The following is a 27743-nucleotide window of genomic DNA, read 5'->3' as shown; positions in this document are numbered from 1 at the left end:
CAGGCACTACCATGCTCAACGCAAGAATCCTAGGACTTTTGTAAAGATCACACAGGCAATAACAATGCCCAGGATACCCAGTGCTGGTCAGGATTCAGTGGGTGTAACTGTTCTAAATCCACCACAAGATGGTGATTACCACAACCTAAAGACACAAGAGAGAGGAGGAAGCAGAGAGCCCCTCAGGGTAAAGCCAGGGGAGAGGCTAGCTTAGCCCAATGGAGAGATGGGGTAGTGAATGGCGGCCTACTCCCAAGGCAGGATGCGTGTCTTCTGATACGGTGGAGGGAGTGGGGGGGGGGGGGGAGGAAGAAGCAAGGCCAACTCAGGTCACAAAAACCTGCTACCAACTCTTGGCTCAGATCCCTCGCTTAGATTCCTGAGCAAGGAGTGGCCAATAAGAGCTGTGTCCCCAGGACTCTGGGGTGACAGGAGGCCACCACATACTTCCTGACCCCAGCTCTGCTTGCTGCATGACTCAGGTCATTGTATCTTTCTCTCTGTGGTTTGTTCAGCTGCAGGAGCCTCTGTGTGGACTTGAAAGAAAAGTAAACTGGGTGGATTGGTTTTTTTTTTTTTGGTTGTTCAGAGAATGGAAATAAACAATCTCGGGGTAGAGAAGGGCCAGCAAAGCAGGTGTGTGTTATGCAGAACTGGGAAGGGTGCATAACAAACATTCCCCTCCACTGAAGAGGTCTCAGATGGCTTCGATTTGTGCGTCAGTACTGGGACTTGAACTCAGAACCTTGTGTTCGCTATGAGCTGTTTATTTTTCTCAAGGCAGGCACTCTTCAGCTTGAACCATGCCTCGACTTCCTGCTTTTTGCTCATTAATTGGAGATAATAAGAGTCTCACAGATTTGTCTGCCCAGGCTGGCTTCGAACCGCCATCCTCAGATCTCAGTCTCCTGAGTAGCTAGGATGACAGGCGTGAGCCATCAGCGCCCAACCAGACTGCTTTTCCCTACATATCTCCCAACTTCTTGTTATTATTTCAAGAAAATGCAATCCTCTTTTGGATCCTGATTTTCTTTATTTAGCAGTTGTCTTGCAGATATTTCCAAGGCCAGAACATAAAGTTCTGTCATAGCTGGGTGTGAGTGGCTCACGTCTATAATCCTGGCTACTCAAGAGGATGAGAACTGAGGACCATGGTTCAAAGCCAGCCCAAGCAGAAAAGTCTGTGAGACTCTTATCTCCAGTAAACTACTCAAAAAAAGCCAGAAGTGGAGCTGTGGTTCAATTGAACAAAAGAAGTTCAGAACGAGCACATAGGCCCTGAGTTTAAGCCCCAGAACTGCCCAAAAGGAAACAAACAAGGGGCTGGGAAGGTGGCTTAGTGGTAGAGTACTTGCCTTGCATGCATGAGGCCCTGGGTTCGATTCCTCAGACCCACATAAGCAGAAAAAGCTGGAAGTGGCACTGTGGCTCAAGTGGTAGAGGGCTAGCCTTGAGCTGAAGAGCTGAGGGACAGTGCCCAGGCCTGGAGAAGACACATTTGTGTTTGTCCAGTGCTGGAAATTCACACTACTTGCAATCCTAGCTACTCAGGAAGACTGAGCTCTGAGGATCCAGGTTCAAAGCCAGCACAGAAAAAAAAAAGTTCCCTGAGACTCTTATGTCCAATTAAACCACCAAAAAGCCAGAAGTGGAGCTGTGGCTCAAGTGACAGATACCAGCCTTGAATGAAAAAGCTAAGGGAAAGCACTTAGGCCCTGAGTTCAAGTCCCAAGACCAGCACATGCGCACACACAAAATAAGTGTTCATTTACAAGTCATTGATTATTAACTTGTTGATGATAGAGGATTAGATGGGCAGGTGGATGCTGGCGAATATAGGCTGGGCTTCTTTCCTGACTGTGTGCTTCCACGAGAGACCCCATTTTGCTAGCCAGGCACTGGTGGATGGCACGCACACCTGTAATCCTAGCTACTCCAGAGGCTGAGACCAAATGATCAAGGTTCAAAGCCGGCCAGGGGCAAGAAAGTCCATGAGATTCCTATCTCCACTGAAGCACCAAAAAAAAGCCAGAAGTGGAGCTGTGATTTAAATGGTAGGGTGATGGGCTGGGAAGGTGGCTTAGCAGTAGAGTGCTTGCCTTGCATGCATAAGACCCTGGGTTTGATTCCTCAGTACCACCTACACAGAAAAAGCTGGAAGTGGTCCTGGCTCAAATGGTAGAACGCTAGCCTTGAACTGAAGAGCTGAGGGACAGCGCCCAGACCCAGAGTTCAGGCTCCATAACCAATAAAATAAATAAATAAAATGGTAGGGCACTAGCAGAAAAGCTCAGGGATAGCACCTGAGCCCTGAGTTCTAAACCCCAGGACTGGCACCAAATTTATTTTTTAAAAATCTAAACCGGGTGCTGGTGGCTCACGCCTGTCATCCTAGCTACTCAGGAGGCTGAGATCTGAGGATCGTGGTTCAAAGCCAGCCCCCACAGGAAAGTCTGTGAGACTCTTTTTTTTTTTTTTGGCGGGGGGTTCCGGTCCTGGGACCTGAACCGTGGGCCTGGGCGCTGTCCCTCAGCTCTTCAGCTCAAGGCTGGCACTCTACCACTTGAGCCACAGCGCCACTTCCGGCTATTTTTTCTGCTTTTGTGGTGCTGAGGAATCGAACCCAGGGCCTCATGCATACAAGGCAAGTGCTCTACCACTGAGCCACCTTCCCAGCCCCGTCTGTGAGACTCTTATCTCCATTGAACCACCAGAAAATCTGAAGTGGCGTTGTGGCTCAAAGAGCTAGAATGCTAGGCTTGAGCAAAAGAGCTCAGGGATGATGCCTAGGCCCTGAGTTCAAGCCCCACAACTGACAACAACAACAACAACAACAAATCAATGGCTAAAGATTATGTCCTCTTGATATCTAGAGAGACCATTCTGAGGGAGAAGGGGTTGACATCTCCTATAGGAAGTTGAGCACCTGTCATTTCTCCTCCCAGGGATGCTGACCACATTCACGGCGCTCGATCGCGAGCAAAAGGATGTGTATTACCTCTTTGCCAAGGCCACAGATGGAGGCGGCCGATCGTGCCAGGCAGATGTGACCTTACACGTGGAAGACGTCAATGACAACGCCCCTCGGTTCTTCCCCAGCCACTGTGCCGTGGTTGTCTTCGATAACACCACGGTGAAGACCCCTGTGGCTGTGGTATTTGCCAGGGACCCTGACCAAGGTAAGCAAGAAGAAGTAGCCACCGCTCTTACCATGCTGCTATTGGTTCTAGGCACACTGTGGGTTTGGTACTTCAGAGACCAGTAAGGATGGAACATATGTTGAGTTCATCCATCTTAAGTGCTCAAGGTCAAGTGATTTTAGCAATGTGTGCATACAATACTTGGGTAACAAGGTTATCTGTTTCTCCCCTGACACCCCAAGGCAGGTAGGTGGGAGAGATGGGGAGCACTGGAGGCTGCCATTTAACCTAGGGAGGTTTTTCTCCTCAAGGCCATGTTGGATCTGAGCATCATTAAAAATCCACTCTCAGGATTGTTCAACTCGGAGGGATTCAATAGAAGAAAGGAACCTGTGGCCAGGTGCTGGTGGCTCATGCTTGTAATCCTAGCTACTCAGGAGGCTGAGATCTGAGAATCACAGTTCAAAGCCAGCCCAGGTAGGAATGTCTGTGAGACTCTTATATCTAATGAACCACCAGAAACACAGAAGTGGCGCTGTGGCTCAAGTAGTAAAGCACTCCTTGAGCTGAAGAGCTGAGGGGCAGCGCCCAGGCCCAGAGTTCAAGCCCCATGACCACCACCAACAACAACAACAAAAAAGGAACCTTTGGTTCTAATACCACTGTAGTGCTTCCGATTCATTCTTCAATTTCTGGATGCTAAAGCTGAACTATTTTCCATGTAAGGTAGTCAGGTGGCTCATGCCTGGAATCCTAGTTTCTCAGGAGGCTGAGATCTGAGGATCACGGTTGGAAACCAGCCCAGGCATAAAAGTCTATGCAACTCAACTCCAATTAATCACCAAAAAAGCCAGAAGTGGCACTGTGGCTTAAGTGGTAGAGTGCTAGCCTTGAGCTGAAAAGCTGAGGGACAGTGCCCAGGCCCAGAGTTCAAGCCCCAGGCTACACACACACACACACACACACACTTTCAAGGTAGCCAAAATGCAATGGCTCATGTTGTAATCTTAGGTTCTCAGGAGGCTGAGATCTAAAGACCTCAGTTCAAAGCCAGCCCAGGCAAAAATGTCTAGGAGTCTCTTCTATCCAATTCACTACCAAAAAAAGCCAGCCAGAAGTAGAGGTGTGGCTCAAGCAGTAGAACACGCCTTGAGCAATAAAAAGACAAGTGAGAACACAAGTCCCAGAGTGCTAGCCTTGACCTGAAGAGTTGAGGGACAGCGCCCAGGCCCAGAGTTCAGGCCCCACCACTGGAACCCCCCCCCCCCAAAAAAAGAAAGAGAAAACACAAGTCCTGATTTCAACCCCCAGTACTGGCAATAATAATAATAATAATAATAATAATCAGAGAACTACTATCTATATTTACTGCTTATTCTGATTATTCAGATTACATTGCAACCTTTCGTGGGCCTATCAGTAGCATGAGCTTGTGTGTGTATAAGTATGTGCGTGAAGTACGATGTCTTGTATAGATTCACGTAACTAACACACAATCAGATGCAGAATTGCTCTGTTGCCTTAAGGAGTTTACTACAATTCGCATTTTATTTTACACAATTCTTATCTATACATTGATATTGGATATTCCAGATAAAACGTTGCAAATAACACAGGAAGTCTGCAAAGATAACCTCTCTCCACAAGGAGCAGGGAAGGCCTTGGACAACCCAGTCAAAGCCCCTGCTTTAAAAAAAAAATTGTTTTTTTTTTTTGTGTCATACCTGGACCTTGAACTCTGAGTCTGAGCTTTGATTCAAAGCTAGCTTCTTTGATTTAAAGCTAGCACTCTACCACTTGAGCCACAGCGCCACTCTGGTTATTATTATTGTTGTTGTTGTTGTTGTTGTGTGTGTGTGTAGTTTCATGGAAGATTAGAATCTCACAGGCTTTCCTGTCCAGGCTAGCTTCAAACCACAATCCTCCAATCTCAGCCTCCTGAGCAATTAGGATTATAGGCATGAGCCATTAGCACCAGGTTTAATTTTTGTTCTCTTCAAGTAGTTGTACAAGTAAGTTTCAATTCAGCATGTATGTTTATGAGTACTATCATCTTTTTTTTTTTTTATGGTCGTGGGGCTTGAACTCTGGGCCTGGGTGCTGTCCCTCAGCTCTTCAGCTTAAGGCTAGCGCTCTACCACTTACGCCACAGCGCCGCTTCTGATTTTTTGGTGGTTTATTGGGAGATAAGAGTCTCACAGACTTTCCTGCTGGGGCTGGCTTTGAACCACGATCCTCAGATCTCAGCCTCCTGAGTAGCTGGAATGACAGACGGGAGCCCACCAGCGCCTGACGAGGACAGTATTTTATTCCTTTTCATTCTAACTGAGGTGCAAAGTCCCAGGGTCACCAGCTTTTGTTGTCTGATGGTTGAGGACGCCTCCCTTGGCGGGCTGCAGTACCTCCACCGCGCCGCCAGGGGCGCCAGCGGCCGGCCTCACGCGGCAGTACCCCCACCGCGCCGCCAGGGGCGCCAGCGGCCGGCCTCACGCGGCGGTACCCCCACCGCGCCGCCAGGGGCGCCAGCGGCCGGCCTCACGCGGCAGTACCCCCACCGCGCCGCCAGGGGCGCCAGCGGCCGGCCTCACGCGGCGGTACCCCCACCGCGCCGCCAGGGGCGCCAGCGGCCGGCCTCACGCACGCCCCCCTCGGTCTCTCTCCGCAGGCGCCAACGCGCAGGTGGTCTACTCCCTGCCGGATTCTGCCGACGGCCAGTTCTCCATCGACGCGGCCACGGGCGTGATCCGGCTGGAGAAGCCGCTGCAGGGCCCGGCCCGGGCGGCGCTGGAGCTCACGGTGCGCGCCTCGGACCTGGGCAGCCCGGTGCCGCTGTCGGCGCTGGGCACGGTGGCCGTCGCGGTGGTGGGGCTGGAGGACTACCTGCCGGCGTTCCTGAGCCCGGAGCACAGCGTGCGCGTGCGCGAGGACGCCGCGCCCGGCACGCCGCTGCTGCCGCTGGCCGCGCTCGCGCGCCCCGGGGCCGGGCACGCGGGCTTCCGCCTCCTCAGCGGGAACGAGCAGGGCCGGTTCCGCCTGGATGCCGGCACAGGTGAGATGGGGGGGGGTCTGCCTCCCCTGCCCCCCATCGTGGGGCCTGGACCCCGGGCCTGGACCCCCACACCCCACCCCACCCCCATCGTGGGGCCTGGACCCCCCACTCCCCCCATCGTGGGGCCTGGACCCCCCACCACCCCCATCATGGGGCCTCTATCCCCCACTCCCCCCATCGTGGGGCCTGGAACCCCCCAACCCCCCATCGTGGAGCCTGAACCCCGGGCCTGGACCCCCCACCACCCCCATCATGGGGCCTCTATACCCCACTCCCCCCCATCGTGGGGCCTGGACCCCCCCACCCCCCCCATCGTGGGGCCTGGACCCCGGGCCTGGACCCCCACTCCCCCCCATCGTGGGGCCTGGACCCCCACTCCCCCCCATCGTGGGGCCTGGACCCCCCCACCCCCCCCATCGTGGGGCCTGGACCCCCCCCACCCCCCCATCGTGGGGCCTAGACCCCCCCACTCCCCCCATGGTGGGGCCTGAACTCCCCACCCCCCCATCGTGGGGCCTGGACCCCCCCACCCCCCCCATCGTGGGGCCTGGACCCCCCCACCCCCCCCATCGTGGGGCCTGGACCCCCCCACCCCCCCCATTGTGGGGCCTGAACCCCGGGCCTGGAACCCCCCACCCCCACCCCCCATCGGGGGCCTGGACCCCGCGCCTGGACCCCCCCTACCTCCCCCATCGTGGGGCCTGAACCCTGGGCCTGGACCCCCCCCCATCGTGGGGCCTGATCCCCAGGCCTGGACCCCACCCCCACCCCCATCCTCACCTCCATCGTGGGGCCTGAACCCTGCTGGGCCTGGGTGCTGTCCCTGTGCTCTTTAGCTCAAGGTCGGCGCTCTACCACCTGAGCCACCCCACCACTCCCGGTTTTCTGATGGTTGATTGGAGATCGGAGTCTCCTGGCCTTTCCTGCTCGGCCTGAGCTTTGAACTGCCATCCTCAGATCTCGGCCTCCTGAGTAGCTAGGATGACAGGGCCTGAGCCACCCATGATTCCTCTTTATTACAGTGAAGACACCAGAAAATGAGAAATGTATGTCCGTAGCCAGGCGCCCTGGGCTCACACCAAGAGGCTGAGATCTGAAGATCAGGGTTCAAAGCCAGCCTGGGGCAGGAAAAGTTCATCTGCAGTGAACCACCAGAAAACCCGAATTTTGTGGAGCTGTGGCTCAAAGTGAGCACTAGAGCACTTGGGTGCAAAAGCTCAGGGACAGATCCTGAATTTAAGCCCCAGTACTGGTATACACACACGCGCACACGCATGCACACACACACACACCACACACACACACAATTAATTAGGGAAACTTGGTGACTCTCAGGAACAATAAGGAAAATGGGAGGAGATGGAGAAGAGAGGACAAGAAAGAGGAAGATGAGGGCTGGGAATGTGGCCCTGGGTTCGACATTCACAGTACCACACACACAGAAAAAGCCAGAAATGGCGCTGTGGCTCAAGTAGTAGAGTGCTAGCCCTGAGCAAAAGAAGCTCAGGGACAGTGCCCAGGCCCTGAGTTCAAGCCAAAAAGAAAAAATAGAAAGAGAAAGAGGACAATGAGGAGAATCAATGAAAGGGCTTCTCTCCTGAGCCTCCTGAGCTTCGTAAGCTGGTCCCACACCACTCTGTCCTCTGCCCTATGTTTCTTGTGACTTCTCTTATTCCTATAACTCTTTTTCTTTCTTTCTGGTTGTGGGGCTTGAACTCAGGGCCTGGGCACTGTCCCAGAGCTTTTTTGCTCAAGACTAGCATTCTACCACTTGAGCCACAGCACCACATCCGGCTTTGTGTGTGTTGTGTGTATGTGATTAATTGGAGATAAGACTCTTAGGGACTTACCTGCCTTTGAACCATGATCCTCAGATCCCGGCCTCCTGAGTAGCTAGGATGACGGGTATGAGCCACCGGCACCCAGTTCCTCCACACACCTCTCCTTCTCAGGGATCCTGTATGTCAACCAGAGCCTGGACTTTGAGACAAGCCCCAAGCACTTCCTGTCCATCGAGTGCAGCCGCCAGGGCTCCTCATCTCTCAGTGATGTGGCCACCATTGTGGTCAACATCACAGATGTGAACGAGCACCGTCCCAGATTCTCCCAGGAGCGCTACAGTGCCAGTGTGCCAGAGAACGCCTTCGTGGGCAACGTCATCCTCACAGTAAGGATCCCCAGCTTTGTTTTTGGTGGATGAGGGCACAGGGGATGGGTCCCCGGCTCTTTCTCCTCACCTCCACAGTCATCCAGGAATATGGATGTGTTTATCAAGTCAATATACTACAACCGGGCACCAGCGGCTCACGCTTATAATCCTACCTACTGAGGAGGCTTAAGATCTGAGGATCGTGGTTCAAAGTCAGCCCACGTAGGAAAGGCCATGAGACTCTTATCTCCAATGAACCAGCAAAAAGTCGGAAGTGGACCTGTGGCTCAAGAGGTAGAGTGCTAGCCTTGAGCACAAAGTATCAGGGACGATGTCCAGGCTCTGAGTTCAAGCCCCAGAACAAGGGCATGCTCACCAATAAAAAGAAAAAAGAAATCAATGCACTACACATGAGACTGGAAATTGTAGCTGCTTGGGCAAGATATCTCTCCTGACAGAAGCTATCAGAGCCATTCGATAGAGTTGGGTTGGGAGAGAATGGGCTAGAGAGAAGATCGAGGAAGAGCTAGACTTTAGAGGCCTGCCTGAGCCTGGGAAGGAAGATGCCGATCATAGTGTGTGGCCTAGAGTCATGCATTTAAATATGCACACCCACACTCCCACTTCTCCATGACCCACCCTTTCTGGACTGCTCTCCTTCCATTTCCCAACAAGTACCATAAGCTCCGACCACACATCTGTGGTCTCTCGCATTGTGTCCTCTGCCTAAAGTGGTTTCTCTGCCCTAGATCCCTCATCGTCTTGTTTTTTTGGTTTTTTGTTTTTTTTTTTTTAATGCTAGTAACAAAGCTTGAACTTAGGGTCTAGGTGGCTGTCTCTTGATTTTTTTTTACTCAAGGCTAGTGTTCTACCACTTGAGCCACATCTCTACTTCTAGTCTTTGGGTGGCTTCATTGGAGAGGAGAGTCTCCCGGACTTTCCTGCTTCAGGCTGGCCTCTGACTGCGATCCTCAGCTCTCAGCCTCCTGAGGAGCTAGGATGACCTCACTAGGATGAGGCCCTCCTCATTCTTTGAGACTTCCTGAATCCTTTTCTAATCTCCGCAGGTGGTAGAATATATCATCGACTTCTATGCTCTCGTGAGGCAAATAATTTACTCCTCCCTCCCTCCCACCCCTTAGAATCTCCCATAAAACTAGATGTTATATTTTCTTCAGACATGCACATTTGGGCACACTTCTCCCTCAACCTCCTGTCCCTGGATTGAATGAATGGCGCACTGGAGTCCATAGATTTCATCCATACCATGTCTGTACATTTCACCCATACCATGTCTGTGGTACAGGGGCTGCTGGCCCAGTGGTCATTGTTGGGGACACTGCTAGGGGCAGCTTGTGATTCCTCTGTGATCTTTCTTGTGCTTTCATTTATAATTCCTTCCTCCCCCCTCTCCCTCCCCCATGCAGGTGTCAGCAACTGATGAGGATGGACCCCTAAACAGTGCTATTACCTATAGCCTCGTAGGAGGGAATCAGCTCCAGCACTTCACCATCCACCCCAAGAAGGGGGAGCTGCAGGTGGCTAAAGCCCTGGACTGGGAGCAGGTGAGTCACGTGACAAGGGCCCAAGTGGATCTTAACAGAGCCAGAGGGCAAGTTGCGATCAACACCCTCCCCTGATTCCTGGACTGTCTTCCAAGGGATTCAGATCATTTTCCACTGTGTGTGTGTGTGTGTGTGTGTGTGTGTGTGTGTGTGTGTGTGTACATGCTGGTACTGGGACTTGAACTCAGAGCCTTTGCCTTGTCGTTTAGCCTTTTTGCCCACGGCTTGGTGCTCTTATTATTTGAGTCACACCTCCACATTGGGAATTTATTGGAGTTTTATAAAGAATTTCACGGGCAGGAGGGCGCTGGTAGCTCACGCCTGTCATCCTGGCTACATAGGAGGCTGAGATCTGAGGATTGTAGTTCAAAGCCAGCCTGGGCAGGAAAGTCCATGAGACTCTTATCTCCAATGAACCACCAGAAAACTGGAAGTGGCGCTGTGGCTCAAGTGGTAGAGCGCTCGCCTTGAGCTGAAGAGCTGAGGGACAGCGCCCAGGCCCAGAGTTCAAGCCTCACGACCGACAAAAACAAAAGAATTTCACGGATTTTCCTTCTCAGGTTGGCTTGGAACTGCCATCCTCAGATCCCAGCCCCCCGAGTAGCTAGGATGATGGGTGTGAGCCACTGGTGCCTGGTAATTCCTACCATTGAGCAAGGTGGGGTGGGGGTGTTTTGGGGTCCTTGTCAGTTACTTGGGAAAATGATTGCACACATTATGGCATTTGATCCTCACAATAATCCTGGGAAGGGCTGGGAAGGTAGCTTAATGGTAACATGCTTGCCTAGCATGTGTGAAGCTCTGGGTTCGATTCCTCAGTACCACATACACAGAAAAAGCCAGAAGTGGTGCTGTGGCTCAGGTGGTAGAGTGCTAGCCTTGAGCAAAAGAAGCTCAGGGACAATGTCCAGGCCCTGAGTTCAAGCCCCAGGACTGGCAATAATAATAATAGTAATAATAACAACAACCCTGGGAACATAGGCTTAGTCCCAGCCCCCTGGTTTCATAGCTGGTCTTTCTCTACGAGTTATGGACTCTGAGCTCAGCAGTACTATGGGTGGGAGGGGAAGAGGACCCCGGGAATGGGGGGGGGCCCTCGATCTTTTCTGGAAACCTGAGCCGTGGGTCAAAGGGCAGATCCTGTGAGGGACCTAGTTGTTACCGCAGCCTCTTGTGACAGACGTCCAGCTACTCCCTGAGACTCCGGGCCACAGACAACGGGCAGCCCCCACAGCACGAGGATGTCGAGGTGGACGTCCACGTGGCTGATGTGAATGACAATCCCCCAAGATTCTTCCAGCTCAACTACAGCACCACGGTCCAGGTGAGCTCGCCAACCCATGGCGCCTGCACCCTGCCTCCTCTCCTTCCCCTCCCAGCAGCAGGTCCACCGAAACAGCTAGCCAGCGCCGGCGCCTCACGCCTGTCATCCTAGCTACTCAGGAGGCTGAGATCTGAGGATCGCTATTTGAAGTCAGCCTCCGCAGGGAAGTCTGTGAGACTCTTTTTTTTTTTTTTTTTTTTTTTTTTTTTTTTTTTCAAATTGTACAACAGAATTTTATCTATGTTTTCATTTTGAAATATTTACTGCCATCAAAGTACTTGACAGGTCTATTATCCTGTGAGACTCTTATCTCCAATGAACCATCAAAAAAACCAGAAATGAAGGGTTGGCTCAAGTGGTAGAGTGCTAGCCTTGAGTAAAAGAGTTAAAGGCAGCCCTTAGGTCCTGAGTTCAAGCCCCAGTACTGACACACACACACACACACACACACACACACACACACACACAATATTAAAAAAAAAACAAACCATAAACAAGAAGAACAAAACACCCAAACGGCTATAACCTTGCCAGTGTCATGTCTAAGGGTAACACAGCCAGCCAGAGGGGACTGTAGATTTAAATAATCAGGCATTGGCTGGAAATGTGGCTCAGTGGTAGAGTGCTCGCTTAGCATGCATGAAGCCCTGGGTTCGATTCCTCAGTACCACAGACACAGAAAAAGCCGGAAGTGGAGCTGTGGCTCAGGTGGTAGAGTGCTAGCCTTGAGCAAAAGAAGCTCAGGGACAATGACCAGGGCCCTGAGTTCAAGCCCCAGGACCAACCAAACCAAACCAAACTAAAAAAGCTTTAATCCAAAAAGTTCTCTTTATTCGAAACAATTTGGTTTGCAAATAGGACTTAAGAGGGCCTTGGGTTCCCTTGAGAACCATCAAGGCTGTAAGCATGAGGGAGGTAAAGACCAGGGTAGGTAAAAGGGCAAAGTTCTGGGTACAATCTCTAGGCAGGCTCTACTCTTACTTGTTTAGCATATGTATTAGAAGGCTTTGGCTCCAAATAGCAGATTACCTAAGGAAAAGTTCATTAAGTAACAAAGGCTCATTATTTCATATAGCAAGAAGTTGGATGGTGGAAAATTCCATTCCAGAACTGGTTGTTTGAGAAGGAAGATGCTATCATGGCTTTGGGTAGCTTCTTTGAAATTCTTTCACCTTCTCCCTCATGTTCACAAAGTGGCTACCAAAGGTTTACCATCACATCCTCAACCAATCATCTTCAAAGACAAATAGAAGGGGACGTGCTTTTTTTTTTGTCCATTGTAGGGCTTGAGCTCAGGCCTGGGCTCTGCCTCTTACTCTTTTGCTCAGGTATCTCGACTCTGAGAAAGCGAGATAATATCTGTTCAGTTGGCAATTAGCAGTGTCCGCCAACTACTAGGTTCTGTTCATAGGTTGGGATTCCAAAGAAGCAGCTAATAAACACTGTGGCGTTTTATCACACTAAATTCTTACACTATAGGCTAGAATGATAATTAGGGAGTACGCCCTCCCTCCTTTATTTTTTTCTTAAATTCTTAATTATTTCTGAATGTGCCCATCCAATGTCTACCACATCATTTGATCTTCTAGAAGAAGAGACCATTTGTAAGTGTTCAGTTGATCCTGGCAATTAGAACTTCCCAGCTACTCAATTCTTTCTTTTATTTTTATTCTTTTTATCGGTCATGGGGCTTGAATTCTGGGCCTGGGCACTGTCCCTCAGCTCTTCAGCTCAAGGCGAGCACTCTACCACTTGAGCCACAGTGCCAGTTCTGGCTTTATCTGTGTATGTGGTGCTGAGGAATCGAACCCAGGGCCTCAGGCATGCAAGGCAAGCACTCTACCACTGAGCCACCTTCCCAGCCCTATGCAAATATTTCTATTCACGACTCCTTAGCTGTGGGGTCTTGGTTGAGGGGGACCCCTCCTCCCCCGTCTTATAGGAAAGGATTTCACCTTTGATCTCCGCTCTAGCGAGTTTTGATTTTAAGACCCAATGCTGGTCCCAGCTGAAAAGCAACAACTCAAAGGTGGGCAGAGCGAATGAGCGCCAGCCTGTAGTCCAGGCCCATCCTGGCACAGAGCGCTGAGAGCCCTCCCCTTTGGCTTCTCCTCCTTCCCTGTGTCAGGAGAACTCCCCTGTTGGAAGTAAAGTCTTACAGCTGATCGTGAGTGACCCGGACTCCCCAGAGAATGGCCCGCCCTACTCCTTCCGGATCACGCAGGGGAACGTGGCTTCCACCTTCCGAGTGACCCCAGATGGGTGGCTGGTGACCACCGGCGCCCTGAGCAGGAAGGCCCAGGAGCGGTATCAGCTTCAGGTCGAGGTAAGCGCGGGGCTGGGCAGCCACAGGGACGGGAAGCAATCAGACACACACGCTCGGCTTGCGTCTGTCAGTAGAAACAGCATAGAGACCACATGTGTGCTGGACACCGGGCTGGGGGCCCCCCATGTTAGTAACATTGCCCCCATCCATAGCACACTCATTAAGGCAGGTACAATAAAGAACTACTTTACAGATGAGGAAACTGAGGCACGCAGAGGTGAAGCAGCCGGCTCGTGGTACTGTTAGGAAGTCACGCTCTTGAGTGTGGAACCCGCACGGTGCCCACGCCGTGCCCGGGCAGAGCCCATCACCCTGGCTCTCGTTCCTCCTCGGATTGCTCTCTGAACTGAGGTGCTAACAAGGCCTAGCTTACAGAAGTGTGTGGGACCAGATGAGCTCTGACTCCCGATGGGCAAGATGGTGGACAGGACTGCCCCCGGGCTGTGTAGGAATTGTCCACAAGAGTGGCCGAGATGGTGGTCAGACCATCCTCCCGCTCCTCACCCCCCTAGATCCTCCCCGCTCTACCACCTCAAGTTCAGTGCATCTGGCTGTGATATGAGCTATGGGCTCCCAGGCAGGCAAGGGTGATGTCATCCATCTGTCCAATCAAGGAGTCTCTCATTTGCATATCCTAGCCTCCATCCATCCATCTGTCCAGTCAAGCAATCTCTCCTTTGTATATCCCATGCTCCAGCCAATCAAGCCCTGTCTCATTTGCATATCCTATGCAACTCACTAGGAATACAATCTGGGATTGAGAAAGGAACAGTTCCAGTTCAACTAGAGACAAAAGATGAACACATGAAGTAACATGTCACTGGGTACCCGTATGCCTGTAATCCTGGCTACTCAGGAGGCTGAGAACTGAGGATCCATCCTGGTTCAAAGCCAGCCTCTGGGCAGGGAAAGTCTGTGAGACTCTTTATCTCCCATTAGCCACCCAAAAGCCAGAAATGGAGTAGTGGCTGAAAGTGGTCGTGCGCTGGCCTTGAGTGAAAAAGCTCAGGGACAGTGCCCAGGCCCTGAGTTCAAGTCCCAGCACGCACACATGCGCACATGCGCACACACACACATACACACACACACACACACACACACACAGATCTCTAGCATAGTTCCATGCTCTTTAGTGATGACCACACAGCCCGGCCGGGGTGGGTGTAGGTCAGGGCAGCCAGCCCCGGAGCAGAGATGCGGGAGTAATGGCCACGTGTCCTTTGCCCCGCAGGCCTCAGACAGTGGCATTCCTCCCCTGTCCTCTGTAACGTGGGTCCACGTCCACGTCACAGAGCCCAGCCACTACCCCCCCTCCGCCCTCCCACTGGAGATTTTCATCACCACCGGGGAGAGGGGGTTCCACGGTGGCGTGCTGGGGAAGATCCACGCCACGGACCGAGATCCTCAGGACACGCTGACCTACAGCCTAGCAGGCGAGGAGACTCTGGGCACCGGCTTCTCCGTGGGGTCCACGGATGGCAAGATTCTCGCCACCCAGGAACTGCCCCGTGGCCGCTACTCCTTCAACGTCACGGTCAGTGACGGCACCTTTGCCACCACCGCTGGGGTCCACGTCCACGTGTGGCACGCGGGGCGCGAGGCCCTGCGCCAGGCCCTCTGGGTGAGTTTCCAGCAGCTCACCCCGGAGGAGCTGGTGAGCGATCACTGGAGAAACCTCCAGCGTTTCCTCAGACACAAGCTAGACATCAAACGTGCCAACATCCACCTGGCCAGCCTGCAACCTGCCCAGGCCGGGCCTGGCGTGGATCTGCTCCTGGTCTTTGAGGAGCCTTCTAGAACATTCCACCACCTGCAAGAATGGGCGTCCGGCTTGGTTCACTCGGCCAAGGAGATGGAACAGTCGGTGGGGATTCAGATAAGGTCGGCCCTGCCCGTGGGGCCTTGCCAGGGACCGAGCTGCCAGGATCCGTCATGCCAAATGATGGTGCACTTGGACCCCAATGTGGGGCCCCCCTATAGCACAGCCAGGCTCAGCATCCTCACGCCGCGACACCGTCTGGAGAGAAGCTGCTCCTGTAATGGTAAGACGTGGCCTGGGAAAAAAAACGCATCACTGGGCTTACCTGTCTACTCGGGTGTTCAAATCCCACCATGGCTCTGTGCCATGGGGTTTTTGGTGGTTGTTTTTTGGGTCGGTCCTGGGGTTTGAACTCAGGGCCTGAGCACTGTCCCTGAGCTCTTTCTGCTCAAGGCTAGCGCTCTACCACTTGGAGCCACAGCTCCACTTCCGGTTTTCTGGTGGTTCACTGGAGATAAGAGTCTCACAAATTTTCCTGCCCGGGCTGGCTTTGAACCCTGATCCTCAGATCTCAGCCTCCTAAGTAGCTAGGATGATGGGTGTGGTCTCTGTGCTATGATGATGGGTGTGGTCTCTGTGCTATGGTTTAATCAAGTTCTGGCATTGCAGTCAGCGCCTGGCCACTTAGCAAATCAGTTTCACAGCATAGCTCAGAGAGCATGGATGTTGACATCAGCCTGCCTGGGTTCAAATCTCAGCTCTACCATTTAGTAGCCACGTGATGGGAGGATTCGTGGGTAGGTCTATTGTAGAGACTGAATCTGGACCTCCTGCTGCTAGCTTACAACAGCCTGCCCCAGAGTAAGTACTCAGAACCAAGTACTCCAAGTACTTGGAAAGTACTTAGAACAAGTTACAAAAGCCACAGTTAGAGCCACAGCCTGCTGGGTATGAGCTTCAAATTTTACATTTGGAGGCTGGGGGAAGGTGGCTTAGTGGTAGAGCGCTTGCCTAGCATGCATGAAGTCCTGGGTTTGATTCCTCAGCACCACATACACAGAAAAAAAACCGAAGTGGCGCTGTGGCTCAAGTGGTAGAGTGCTAGCCTTGAGCAAAGGAAACTCAGGGACAGTGCCCAGGCCCTGAGTTCAAGCCCCAGGACTGGCAAAACAAAATTACACTCAGCCTCAGTTCAAGCCCTCATTTTATCCTTTGGGGGGGGGGGGGGTCATTCGCATCCTCTGAGCCCCAGGTCCTCATTTATCAACAGAGGGTCCAATTAGAGAGTAAACTAAAGCCCCCAACAATCCAAAGGCGCCATAATGGTGAGTTTGTGGTGATACCTCTGATTGCTTTCGTAGGCACCGCAGCCAGGTTCAATGGTCAGAGCTACGTGCGGTACCGGGCGCAGGCTGGGACCTGGCGCATCCATTTCCACATGCAAACACGCCAGCCTCAGGCCATTCTCCTGGTCTCTAATGACTCGGCATCCATTTCCTTGAAGGTAAGGCTGCCAGCGGAAGAGATTTCATGTCCTGCCCTAGGCTAGCCACGAGGCCAGGGAGGTCTGGAGGATGTCCGGAAGCCACTGCCGACCAGGTTTCCAGGGATGTTGGCTGCAAGAAAATAGGATACCACGGCTGGGAATGTGGCTCAGTGGTCGAGTGCTTGCCTAGCATGCATGAAGCCCTGGGTTCGATTCCTCAGTTCCACATACACAGAAAAAGCTGTGGCTCATGTGGTAGAGCGCTGGCCTTGAACAAAAGCAGCTCAGGGACAGTGCCCAGCCCATGAGTTCAAGCCCTGGGGGAGAAAAGCAAAAATGGTACCTGTGTACAGTGGAGTAGTACTCACCCATAAAGAAGAATGGAATTGTCATCAGCAGGAAAATGGGTGGAACTAGAGCTCATCCTGTCCAACAAGATCAATCAGGCTCAGAAAGACATATCACATGAATTCATTCATATAAAAAAATTAGACCTAAAAAAGATGAGAAAAGAACTTTTGGGGCCAGGTGCTGGTGGCTCAGGCCTGTCATCCTAGCTACTCAGGAGGCTGAGATCTGAGGATCCCAGTTCAAAGCCAGCTAGGGCAGGAAAGTCTGTAAGACTCTTATCTCCAATAAACTACTTAGAAAAAGCCAATGTGGGGCTGTGGTTCAAGTGATAGAGCACTAGCCTTGAGCAAAAAAGCTCAGGGATAGCTCCCAGACTCTGAGTTCAAGCCCCAGGAACACACACACACACACACACCAAAACAACCACAAACACCAAAACAACCACAAACACTAACTGCAAACACAAACAGCGCTGTTTGACCTGGGCAAAGTTAGCAGGACAACTTGCCATTGCTGATGGCCACCCTCTTCTCTCCACAGCTGGCCAGGGGTGTGCCCCAGCTGGAATACCGCTGTCCAGGTGGTTTCTATGGCAACCTTTCCTCCAGGATCCCGGTGGATGATGGGGAGTGGCATTCCCTGGGGCTGGAGTTGACGGACGCTTGGGTTCGCCTGCTGACCGACAGCTCGGGCAAAGCCTCACTCATCATCCCGGAGAACTGCCGAGGCCTGGGGCCGGAGGAGAGACTCCTGATCCTGGGTGGCGGCCCTGTGCCTTCCCACACGTCCCCCAATGTCACCCAGGGTTTCCAAGGCTGCCTGGATGGCCTGGTGGTCAACGGCAAGGGGCTGGAGCTTGTGGGTCATGCAGAGAGGACGGCAGGCGTGCTGGAGAGAGAGGCCCTCAGCCCGTGCTGCCCACGCAGTGACGCCTGCAGCCCAGACCCCTGCCTCAACGGGGGGACGTGCTCGCAGGTCCCCGGGACAGGTAAGACGGGACCCCAGGAATCTCTGCAAAGGGCCCTGTCACCACTGTGCAGTTCACAAAGCAGACTCTTCCCCTGCTCTCCACTGCCCCCCTGTGGCAGGAGAGAGTATTTACATCTGTTTTCTTTCTCTTCCTTTTCTTTTCTTTCCTTTTTCTTTCTTCCTTTTTTTTTAGATTATGCCAGCTTTGGGACTTGAACTCAGGGCCTGGGTCTAGCGCTCTACCACTCGAGTCACACCTCCACCCCTGCCTTTTTGTTTTCTTTGGGTAGTTAATTGGAGATAAGGAGCCTTGCAGATTTTCCTGCCCAGGCTGTCTTTGAACCGAGATCCTCAGATCTCAGCCTCCTGAGTAGCTAGGATGATAGGGGTGAGCCACCAGCTCTGGGCCAGGCTGATATTCATCTATTTTTTTTTTCTCCACAGCTCAGGGGATTGCTGGGCTGCTCTAAGGGACTAGAGAGGGAAAGTCATGTGGTTTGCAAGTTGGTGTGGCATAGATAGTCAAGTGTAAGGGCTTGGTGAAGAACTTTGTCTTCCTGAGACCAAACAGCCTTCTTCCTTTCAGAGCCTGTATGGCCGGCTGGAGGGTGTGAGACTTGAACTAGAGGAAGCAAGTCTTTTTTAATTGTATTTTATTTTTGTCAGTGATGGGGCTTGAACTTGGGTCCTGAGTACTGTCCTTGTGCTCTTTTGCTCAAGACAAGCACTCTATCACTTTGAGCCACAGTGCCACTTCCGGTTTTCTGGTGGTTTACTGGAGATAAGAGTCTCACAGCCTTTGCTGCCCAGGCTGGCTTTGAAACCTGATCCTCAGATTGCAGCTTCTTGAGTAGCTAGGATTACAAACATGATCCACTGGCACCTGGCTTTTTTTTTTTTTTTTTTGCTTTCAATAAAACATATCTTTTACTATTTGGGGGGATGAGGGAGAGAATGAATGAGGTGTTTGAATATAGAAGGATGACATGCATTTATTGTCATCTGTGGTTCATGCAAAGACTCTTCCTTATTTCCCTTTAGACAATATTCCACTTTCTTCCACTCCCCAGGTTCCCAAAGGCAATTAATTGTGTATGGGGGGAGGTACGGTGAGTGGTACTAAGATCTCAATTCAGGGCCTTGCCTTTGCTAGGCTGGAGCTCTACCATTTGAGCCATGACTCCAGTCCTATTTTTTGCTGGTTATTTCAAAGATGGATTTTCATGGACTTCTCTTCCCAGGCTGGCTTCAAACTGTGTCCTCCAAGTCTCAGTTTCCTAAGTAGAATTACTTAGCCATGAGTGACTGGCTCATTCAGGGGTGTGTGTGTGTGTGTGTGTGTGTGTGTGTGTGTGTGTGTGTGTGTGTGTGTGTGTGTGTGCGCGCGCGCGCGCTGAGGCTTGAACTCAGGGCCTCCTGTCCTCATTTAGTTTTTTCAGTCAAGACTGATGCTGAACCACTTGAGTCACAGCTCTACTTCTGGCTTTTTGGTGGTTAATTAGCAAGAAAAGTCTCATGGACTTTCCTGCCCAGGCTGGCACTATGATTCTCAGACCTTAACTTCTTGAATATCTCGGATTAGAGATGTGGGTCACTAACACCTGGCTACATTAATATTTCTTTCTTTTCTTTTCTTTTCTTTTTTTTTGCCAGTCCTGGGGTTTGAACTCAGGGCCTGGGCACTGTCCCCGAGCTTCTTTTGCTCAAGGCTAGCACTCTGCCATTTTGAGCTACAGCCCCACTTCCAGCTTTTTCTATGTATATGGTATGGAGGAATGAAACCCAGGGCTTCAAGCAGGCTAGGCAAGCATTCTACCACTAAGCCACCTTCCCAGCCCTACATTAAGACTCTTGAGTCGACATGATCACACAGATCTGCAAGCAGCTGGCTCTAGCTACGAGCCAGTCCCTCTGCCCCCTTCCTGTCTCCCTCCCAGGCTACGTCTGCAGCTGTGCCCCACCATTCTCCGGGCGGCACTGTGAACTACAGAGAGAGAATTGCACTTCCGTGCCGTGCCTGGAAGGGGGGACTTGCATGTCCTCCCCGGAAGGAACTTCCTGTAACTGCCCTCACCCCTACACAGGGGACAGGTAAACCCCTGGGGACACCCTCTGCCCTGGGCTTCTTACCCCTTAAGGTTTGACACCCATAGCAAGTGACCTTTGCACTCTGACCTCCTAGTAAAGCACCCTGGTCCCAGTGGCCACGCAGCAACTGGGAGAGGACAGCTAGGGTGTCTGGATGGCTTCCACTTCAATCACCTCTGACCTCATTGGTGGAGAGAATATCCCATCCCTGGATCTGATTGGCTGCCACTAATGGACACACCATTTCCTAAAGAGTCACCAATGAGCCTGTAGCAGATCCCACTTTCCCAGGGAGGAGAGAGAGAGTTCTGATGTTTGATAATGTCCCCCTCACTCATGGGCCCCTCCCCCAAAGGGTGGGACTTCCTGTCTCATACTAGGGGACATAGAAAGGGGCAATATAATGGCCAGGGACCCTATTTCTCTCTCTCTCTCCAGGTGTGAAATGGAGGCCAGGGGTTGCTCAGAAGGACATTGCTTAATCACACCCGAGATCACGCGGGGGGACTGGGGACAGCAGGAGTTACTGATCGTTATCGTGGCCATCTTGGTCATGGTGGTGAGCACGGCTGGCTTTCTCTTCTACTGTCGCCGCTGCAAGTCTCACAAGCCAGTGACGATGGAGGATCCCGATCTCCTCGCGCGGAGCATCGGGGTAGACACCCAAGCCCTGCCAGCCATTGAGCTCGACCCTCTGACCACCAGCTCCTGCACCAACTTGAACCAACCGGAGCCCAGCAAGACTTCCATTCCCAGTGAACTCGTCACTTTCGGGCCAAACTCTAAGCAGCAACCAGTGGTCTGCAGCGTGCCGCCCAGGCTCCCGACATCCACTGCGGTCCCTCCACATCCGGACCACAAGTGCATCATGAAGAGGACCTGGTCAGGAGAGGAGATGGGTCAGTACACCCCCCAGCCTCTGGGATCACCCCCTAAATAATCCTTGAGAACACATTCAATCGGATTCTTAGGGGGTCAGGGGACTTGATGGGGGGGGGTGTATTCCAGATGTCTCCGTGCCAGGGCTGGAAAAGTGCCAGCTTTCTCATGCCAGAGTCTGTGGCTCTGTGGCACCGCGATCATCTCCTGTAGATTCCAAGGCTCTTCCACGGAACTGCAATTCCTTCCAGAAACTTAACATAGGTGGTGCTTAGGTCTTGGGGCAGAATTCCTGGAGTATAAGGAAGAGGTCTCTGCATTTGTGCTTTTCTAAGACAGGAAAGCCAAGCAGTTGGTTTAAGTTTCTGGTTGTCCAACAGGGACAACTCCTCCCCCACCCCCCCCCAACCCCATCTTTGGCTCACAAGTAGGTGAATTGCTAAAGCACTTTCGATTGATTTCTCTGGCCTATTTGCCAGTGGTTACAAATGAGTGCAGTATTTGTGACTCATTCTAACTGAGCTTCTCAGCGGTAGAAAGGGGGTGTAGGACCGACCAAGGACTCCCCATCTCTCCCAAACCACACTTCATTTTATCCCTTCCTGTGACAGACAACGTGACCTCTGCAGGCGCATGCTTTGTTTCTTTCTGTGGGGGGAGATTTCTGCCCTCCGTGGGATCCAGCTTTAGAGTCAGGCTATGAACCTGGTTCGCGCTGCCTCGGCTCCAGAAGCAGAGATTTGTGCAAGACAGCTCTGGGCAATGCCTGCAGCTTTGCCAGGTGCTGGAGAGCTCACGCCTGGGATTTTAGCTACTCAGGAGGCTGAGCTCTGAAGGCCCTGTCACCAAGTCCATGAGATTCTCCTCTCCAATAAACCCCAGAAAAGTGAGAACTGGAGCTGTGGCTCAAGTGGTAGAGCACCAACCTTAACTGTCAAGGGACAGCCACTCAGGCCCTGAGTAAGATCTAGGACCAGTGTGCATGTGCACGCATGCACACGCGCGCAAACACACACACACACACACCCCTGAGGCCTTGAACCTCTCCCCCACCCCCACCCCATCTTCTCTGCAGACAACAGGCAGAGAGTGGCCATGTGCTGCATTGCATATATAGGAGCCACAGGACCTTCTGGAACCTTCTCTGGGGAGGACTCACTCTATCTTGCCATTCCCTTGCAGTGTATCCCAGCAGAGTTGCGGTCTGGCCCCCCACTTACTCCAGGAGCGATCGCTGGCAGTACGCTCACTCCGAAGTGGCTCAGGATCCTCAGCCACCTTCCCCCCATCATCGTGCAGCCATGATCCCAGAGCCCGCTGGTCTCTACGGGGGGTTCCCCTTCCCCCTGGAACTGGAAAACAAGAGGGCACCCCTCCCACCCCGTTACAGCAACCAGAACCTGGAAGACCTGATGCCCCCGCCCCCCGCAGCCCCCGGCCCCCGTGAACCTCTGCTGCCGCCTTCTCTCAATGAGTACACGGCCATCAGCTACTACCATTCGCTCCGGCAGGGAGGGGGCGGGCCCTGCCTGGCAGAGGGCGGCTACAAGGGGGTGAGCATGCGGCTCAGCAGGGCCGGACCCTCGTACGCTGACTGTGAGGTAGAAGGGGGACCTCCTGTGGGTCGGGGCCAGCCCCGAGCCCCCCCCAATTATGAAGGTTCAGACATGGTGGAGAGTGATTACGGGAGCTGTGAAGAAGTGATGTTCTAGCTTCATGTTCTCAGAGGAAGAGGAGCCGGAGGTCCTTCCCCCCATCTTCTAGTCTCCTAGGGAGCCAGTGGAGTGTGGCTGGAGAAAGGACCCCACCACTTGAAATTTTTCCTTCCAGTCTCTGAGGATGGAAGGAAGCCGAGGATGGAGTTTAAAAAAAAAAAAAAAGCGCTAGGGTTCAGAGAAGAAGGGATGCTCTCGGAGCTGGTTTCCTAGGACACCAGCCATCGCTGCCTCCCAGGATGGACAAGAAGGGATGGGCTGGATGCTGACCCTGGCACCTCGTTGCCCGGACGACAGGGCCAGTTTGGCTGGGTTGATGTTCATTCCCCTGCTCCACCCCGGGGTCCACCTAGCGGCCGAGTGGGGAACAGCAGGTAAAGCCACCTGCACATGGGTTCTTCTGCGCACGTTCATCCACTGTCTGCCTATGTCTGTGGGTGCCAGGCACTGGGCTAGGTGCCCCTCTCCCTCCCCCCGGAAGCATCTCTGGGGCCCCAGTCTCCCCGAAGTGCCACTCCTTATATAGCCCAAACAGCAGAGGGATTTCCTTTGTTTCTTTTCATCTCTGGTCCAGCCTGGGTCTGCCAAGAGCACCCCCAAACTTTGCTCTTGTGAAGAATTCAAAACTTCGTGGAACTCTTGGGTTCTTTACCCCCAAGTTTCTCAGGCACTTTTTTTTTTGGGGGGGGGGTGAGGGCCTGAAGGCGGGAAGGACATAAGTACTTCATTTAAATTTCAGCCTTGCTGTCTGGATGAAAGAAAAAGACATTTCCTCTTTAGACACAAGCAACTTGGAACCGCTGTTTGCAGGGAGCCAAGGGCTGGACCCTTTGCCAGTTCCCGCCCATTCCTGCCTGTTCCCGCCCCTTCCTCTCAGATGCCTGCCAATCAAGTGTTGCCCTCCCTGACTCCGCCCTATGCATGGAGGGTCACTGTGGGCTAGGGTCCACAGGTGTGAGCAACCATGGACATGGTGTGTGTGTGAGACACACGTGTGGGGGGGTGTGCAGTTGGGGTGGCAGAGAAGCCAGCGAGGCCTGTGGTGGCCTCAGTGCCCTGTCCTCTGCCAGTCCCTCTCTGGTCCACTGCCTTTTCATAAGTGTGGGGTTTGTTGGTTTTGTTTTGGAGACAAAAGTCAAAATAGAAGAGCCACTGCCCAGCGACCTGCATGGGGCTGCTATCCCTAGCCAGAGGGAACTGCATGGGGGAGAATGGATTGAGAGAGTGCGGTGCGTGACTGGTGCGTGCTTGGTGGTTGTTGTTTTTTAACAATAAAGTAACTTTTTCTACTGTTACGTTTGGTATCATTCAGCCTGTTTCAGGCTGGGCTAGGAGAATGGTCTGAGTGTCTACAGGCCTTTCAGACCCCAGGTTCATAGAATCTGAGAGTTGGAAAGGATCCTAAAGATCTAGTAAAAACAGGGCCCAGACACAATCAAGAGACTTCACTACTGCCTAGGATACACAGAGTTCAAGCCCCAATACTGGCACGCATGCGTGCATAAAAGAGAAAAGGTGTTGGCCCCTGGCCTCTACGCTTTATCCACACACTCCCAGCCTGAACTTCCAAAGGTGACCGCAAGGTGGCGCTCAAAGAACAAGAACTGATTGAGGGAGCCCAGAGAGGCAAGAAAGGTCTCCAGGGAAAGTCTCTCTTCTTCAAACTACTGGGCAGCTGGTTTAAACATCTGGACTATGACACCGCAGTTATATTCTACAGTTCATAAACCTCATCACCACTGCCAGCCTCCACCTCTACAGCCACATGCCACAGACCACCTGCCACAGGCTGAGCCCTGAGCAACCTCTCTCCTGTCTTACCTCATTTAATACAAACCCTCCTGAGGTTGGTACTTGTTTACCACCACACACACTTACACAAGGGAAGCAGAGGCACAAAGGAATTAGGTAGCCTGCAAGATGTTTGTGACATAAAATAAGCAAGGTCCCCAAATTCATGAGTGACAGGGCCAGGATTTGAACCCAGCTCTGCCTGACTCCAGACCTTGTGACTTAACCAGTCAAGAAGATCGCTCCAATTCTAAGGGGTGTAAATAGAGCCAGAGTGTCTAGAGATGGGGAGATAGGAACCTGTTCAGTCGTGGGGCTCCACTCTGGGACTCTAACCCTCCATCATGTCCTGGGGACAATTGCAGTGACCCTGCAATTTTAGGCATTGTTGGAGAAAAAGGAAAGGAAAGAAGGGAGGGAGGGAGGGAGGGAGGGGTGTCCTATGAGCAAAGGCTGTAGGAAGCAGGCAGGCAGCTTTTATGCAGGCAGCTGAGACATGAGGGAAGGCTTGTGCATTATAGAAGGATCCAGAAACTGCTTTCTTTGAGTGTTAGGCAGCGTGGAGGTGTGTATCAAGGCAATATCTAGGAGGGAAAAAGGACACAGCAGGTGAACTACTCTTTTTTTTTGGAGAGATTCTCAAATAGCCAAAGTGGAGAAGAGCTGTTATTAAGGAAAAGGAAAGAAATGTACATATCACCCGATTTGTATGACATAATTTTATTGTTAAAGTTCATAGAGCTCATAAGCTTTGTAGATTGTGATAATGATGATTATCATTGTGAAGGTTAAAATGTATTTGTGACTTTAGCTAAATATAACTGTGCCACATAGTGTGAAATTTATGTAGTCACTTAATCTCAATAAAGAATTTTTTTTTAAAGTGAAAGGGGAGTCAGGCATAGGTGGCTCACGCCTGTCATCCTAGCTACTCAGGAGGCTGAGATCTGAGGATCACAGTTCAAAGCCCGCCCAGGGAGGAAAGTCTGTGAGTTCTGATCTCCAATTAAGCAACAACAACAACTACAAAAAAAAAAAAGCTGAAGTGGCGCTGTGGCTCAAGGGGTAGAGCGCTAGCCTTGAGTGGAAGAGCTTGAGGGACAGCGCCCAGGCCCAGAGTTCAAGCCCCATGACCGGCAAAAAACAAAGAAGACACAAAAATCCTGGGTGTTCCTGTCTTCCATGTAAGCTACACACACATTTTGTTGTTGCTGTTTTTCGGTTGGGCTTGAACTCAAGGCCTCGGTGGTGTCCCCCGAGCTCTTTTTGGTCAAGGTGAGCACTCTACCACTTAGAGCCACAGTGTCACTTCCGGTTTGCTGGTGGATCACAGGAGGTAAGAGTCTCACAGACTTTCCTGCCTGGGCTGGCTTTGAACTACGATCCTCAGATCTCAGCCTCCTCAGTAGCTAGGATTATGGGTGTCAGCCACCAACACCCAGCATAAATAGACTACACCTATTTTCAATCATCTTTAGATGACTTATAAGGTCCACAACAGCATGCATTTGGTTTAGGGAATCATGACAAAGGGGGTGGGGGAATGTCTACATGCTCTCAAAACAGCCACAATGTTCTATATTTGCTGCGGGAGCTGTGGTTCTGGGCAGACATCATTGTGTCTCTACACCATAGGCAGGTAGGAGGCTAAACAGAAAAGCAGCAGTACAGGCTGCTGAGGAGAGAGTCGTAAATGCTAACTAAACCAGCCTGGGAAGGTTCTAGAAAAGAGTAGCCATATGATCTGGGATTTTTTTTTTTTTAAGTTGAGCCTCAGGCCTTCTGTAGATCCAGCTAGGCTGAGATGAATCACTTAATGGAGTCATGATTTGATAGGAGGTATCAAGAGGTAGAAGGGTGAGGCAGACTTTACAAGGTTACTGGGGGTTTGTGGTTTAGAGATAGGGACCCTTCCAGGATTTCACATCTACTTCCGGGCTGCCATGATATCAACAGCTCTGTTCCTGACATGCACTCCAGACTATCTAGTGACTAAATTGTTTCTATTAGGGAGCTGGTCACTGTAATGAGCGAACTAATGTTAACCTAAGATCCAGTAAAGAGATCTGAGTGGTATTTTGTTTTGTTTGTGCCAATCCTGGGGCTTGAACTCAGGGTCTGGGCATTATCCTTGAGTTATTCTTTGCTCAAGGCTAGTGCTCTACCACTTAAGCCACAGTTCCACGTCCAGCTTTTTGGGTGGCTCGTTGGAGAGAAGAGTCTCACTGACTTTCCTGCCTGGGTTGGCTTTGAACTGTGATCCTCAGATCTCTGCCTCCTGAGCCACCAGGATGGACAGATGTGAGCCATCGGCACACAGCAACATTATTATTTTTTTTTTAAAGATGTGTGAGAACAAAGACACAGACCACAACCTGTGAAAAATAAAAATTAAAATTCATTTATTGAAAGGGAAAAGTTTAACACGCAATCCGTGCACACAACCCCAGGTGGAATCTGCTACAAGCTCTGGCACGCCCGCATCTGTACACACCAAGACGGAAATGCTGGGCCCATCCCGGCACAGAACTGGCCAGTACCGCGTGGTTATCAGGACCGGCTGGGTGCTTGTTCCTGGTACCCACAAAGGCCACCGATGTTTACAGCACAGGTACCCAATCCTACCATTCCCTAAAAGAGAACCGCATTCCCCACCATCCTATTCACTGACACCAGAGAACAAGTCTGGTGTCTGGTACCTTCTGCCCTTATTTTTCCATCTGCTCGCTCAGATTGCCCATCAGACTAAAATCCCTGGACACAAAGCCTGAGCCGAGTGAGGAATGATGCCGGCTAACAAATGAGCTGTAAACGGAGATTTCAAACTTTGAAGTCCACGTGTAGTGTTTGACACACATGATTTTGGAGCAAGAGGAAGCTGCGAGGAGCTAGAGTGAACGGGAAAAGGCCTGCATCAAAGAGCCACACCCCCTCTTCGGGGACATTGTACAACGGGACCTGCGCCCCACAGTGGCATTTGGAGGTGAGAGGCACAATGTGTTCTCAGTGCTAACTCTGGCCTGGCAAACATAAGTTCCATCCCCGGTACTGATGGAGAGAAATAACAACAAGAACTCACGTGAGCCACGCCTTTGAGCCCACAGGCGTCTGGGAGCTGAGCCTAAGGAGAGGAAGCAGGGCCGTGCCACGTG

The 27743-nt window shown here is 52.0% G+C and overlaps 1 protein-coding gene across 1 annotated transcript in view; it reads left to right on the top strand.

Moving 5' to 3' along the window:
* The window catches only part of Fat2 (FAT atypical cadherin 2), a 52101-nt gene extending 28072 nt beyond the window's left edge, over positions 1-24029 (top strand). Inside the window, exons 12-23 of the mRNA XM_042688999.1 lie at positions 2946-3179; positions 5806-6189; positions 8142-8356; positions 9766-9903; positions 11084-11227; positions 13356-13553; positions 14785-15595; positions 16674-16816; positions 17690-18137; positions 20056-20209; positions 20645-21105; positions 22268-24029. Coding sequence (XP_042544933.1) covers positions 2946-3179; positions 5806-6189; positions 8142-8356; positions 9766-9903; positions 11084-11227; positions 13356-13553; positions 14785-15595; positions 16674-16816; positions 17690-18137; positions 20056-20209; positions 20645-21105; positions 22268-22797 — 3860 coding nt within the window. The 3' untranslated portion in view covers positions 22798-24029. The remainder of the gene's footprint in view (positions 1-2945; positions 3180-5805; positions 6190-8141; positions 8357-9765; positions 9904-11083; positions 11228-13355; positions 13554-14784; positions 15596-16673; positions 16817-17689; positions 18138-20055; positions 20210-20644; positions 21106-22267) is intronic.
* Positions 24030-27743: the final 3714 nt, after the last annotated feature.

The sequence above is a fragment of the Dipodomys spectabilis genome, unplaced genomic scaffold, assembly GCF_019054845.1.
Source record: "Dipodomys spectabilis isolate Male_0828 unplaced genomic scaffold, ASM1905484v1 ptg000119l, whole genome shotgun sequence".
NCBI classification, from domain to species: domain Eukaryota; kingdom Metazoa; phylum Chordata; class Mammalia; order Rodentia; family Heteromyidae; genus Dipodomys; species Dipodomys spectabilis.
This window is presented reverse-complemented; position numbering and strand designations above follow the sequence as displayed.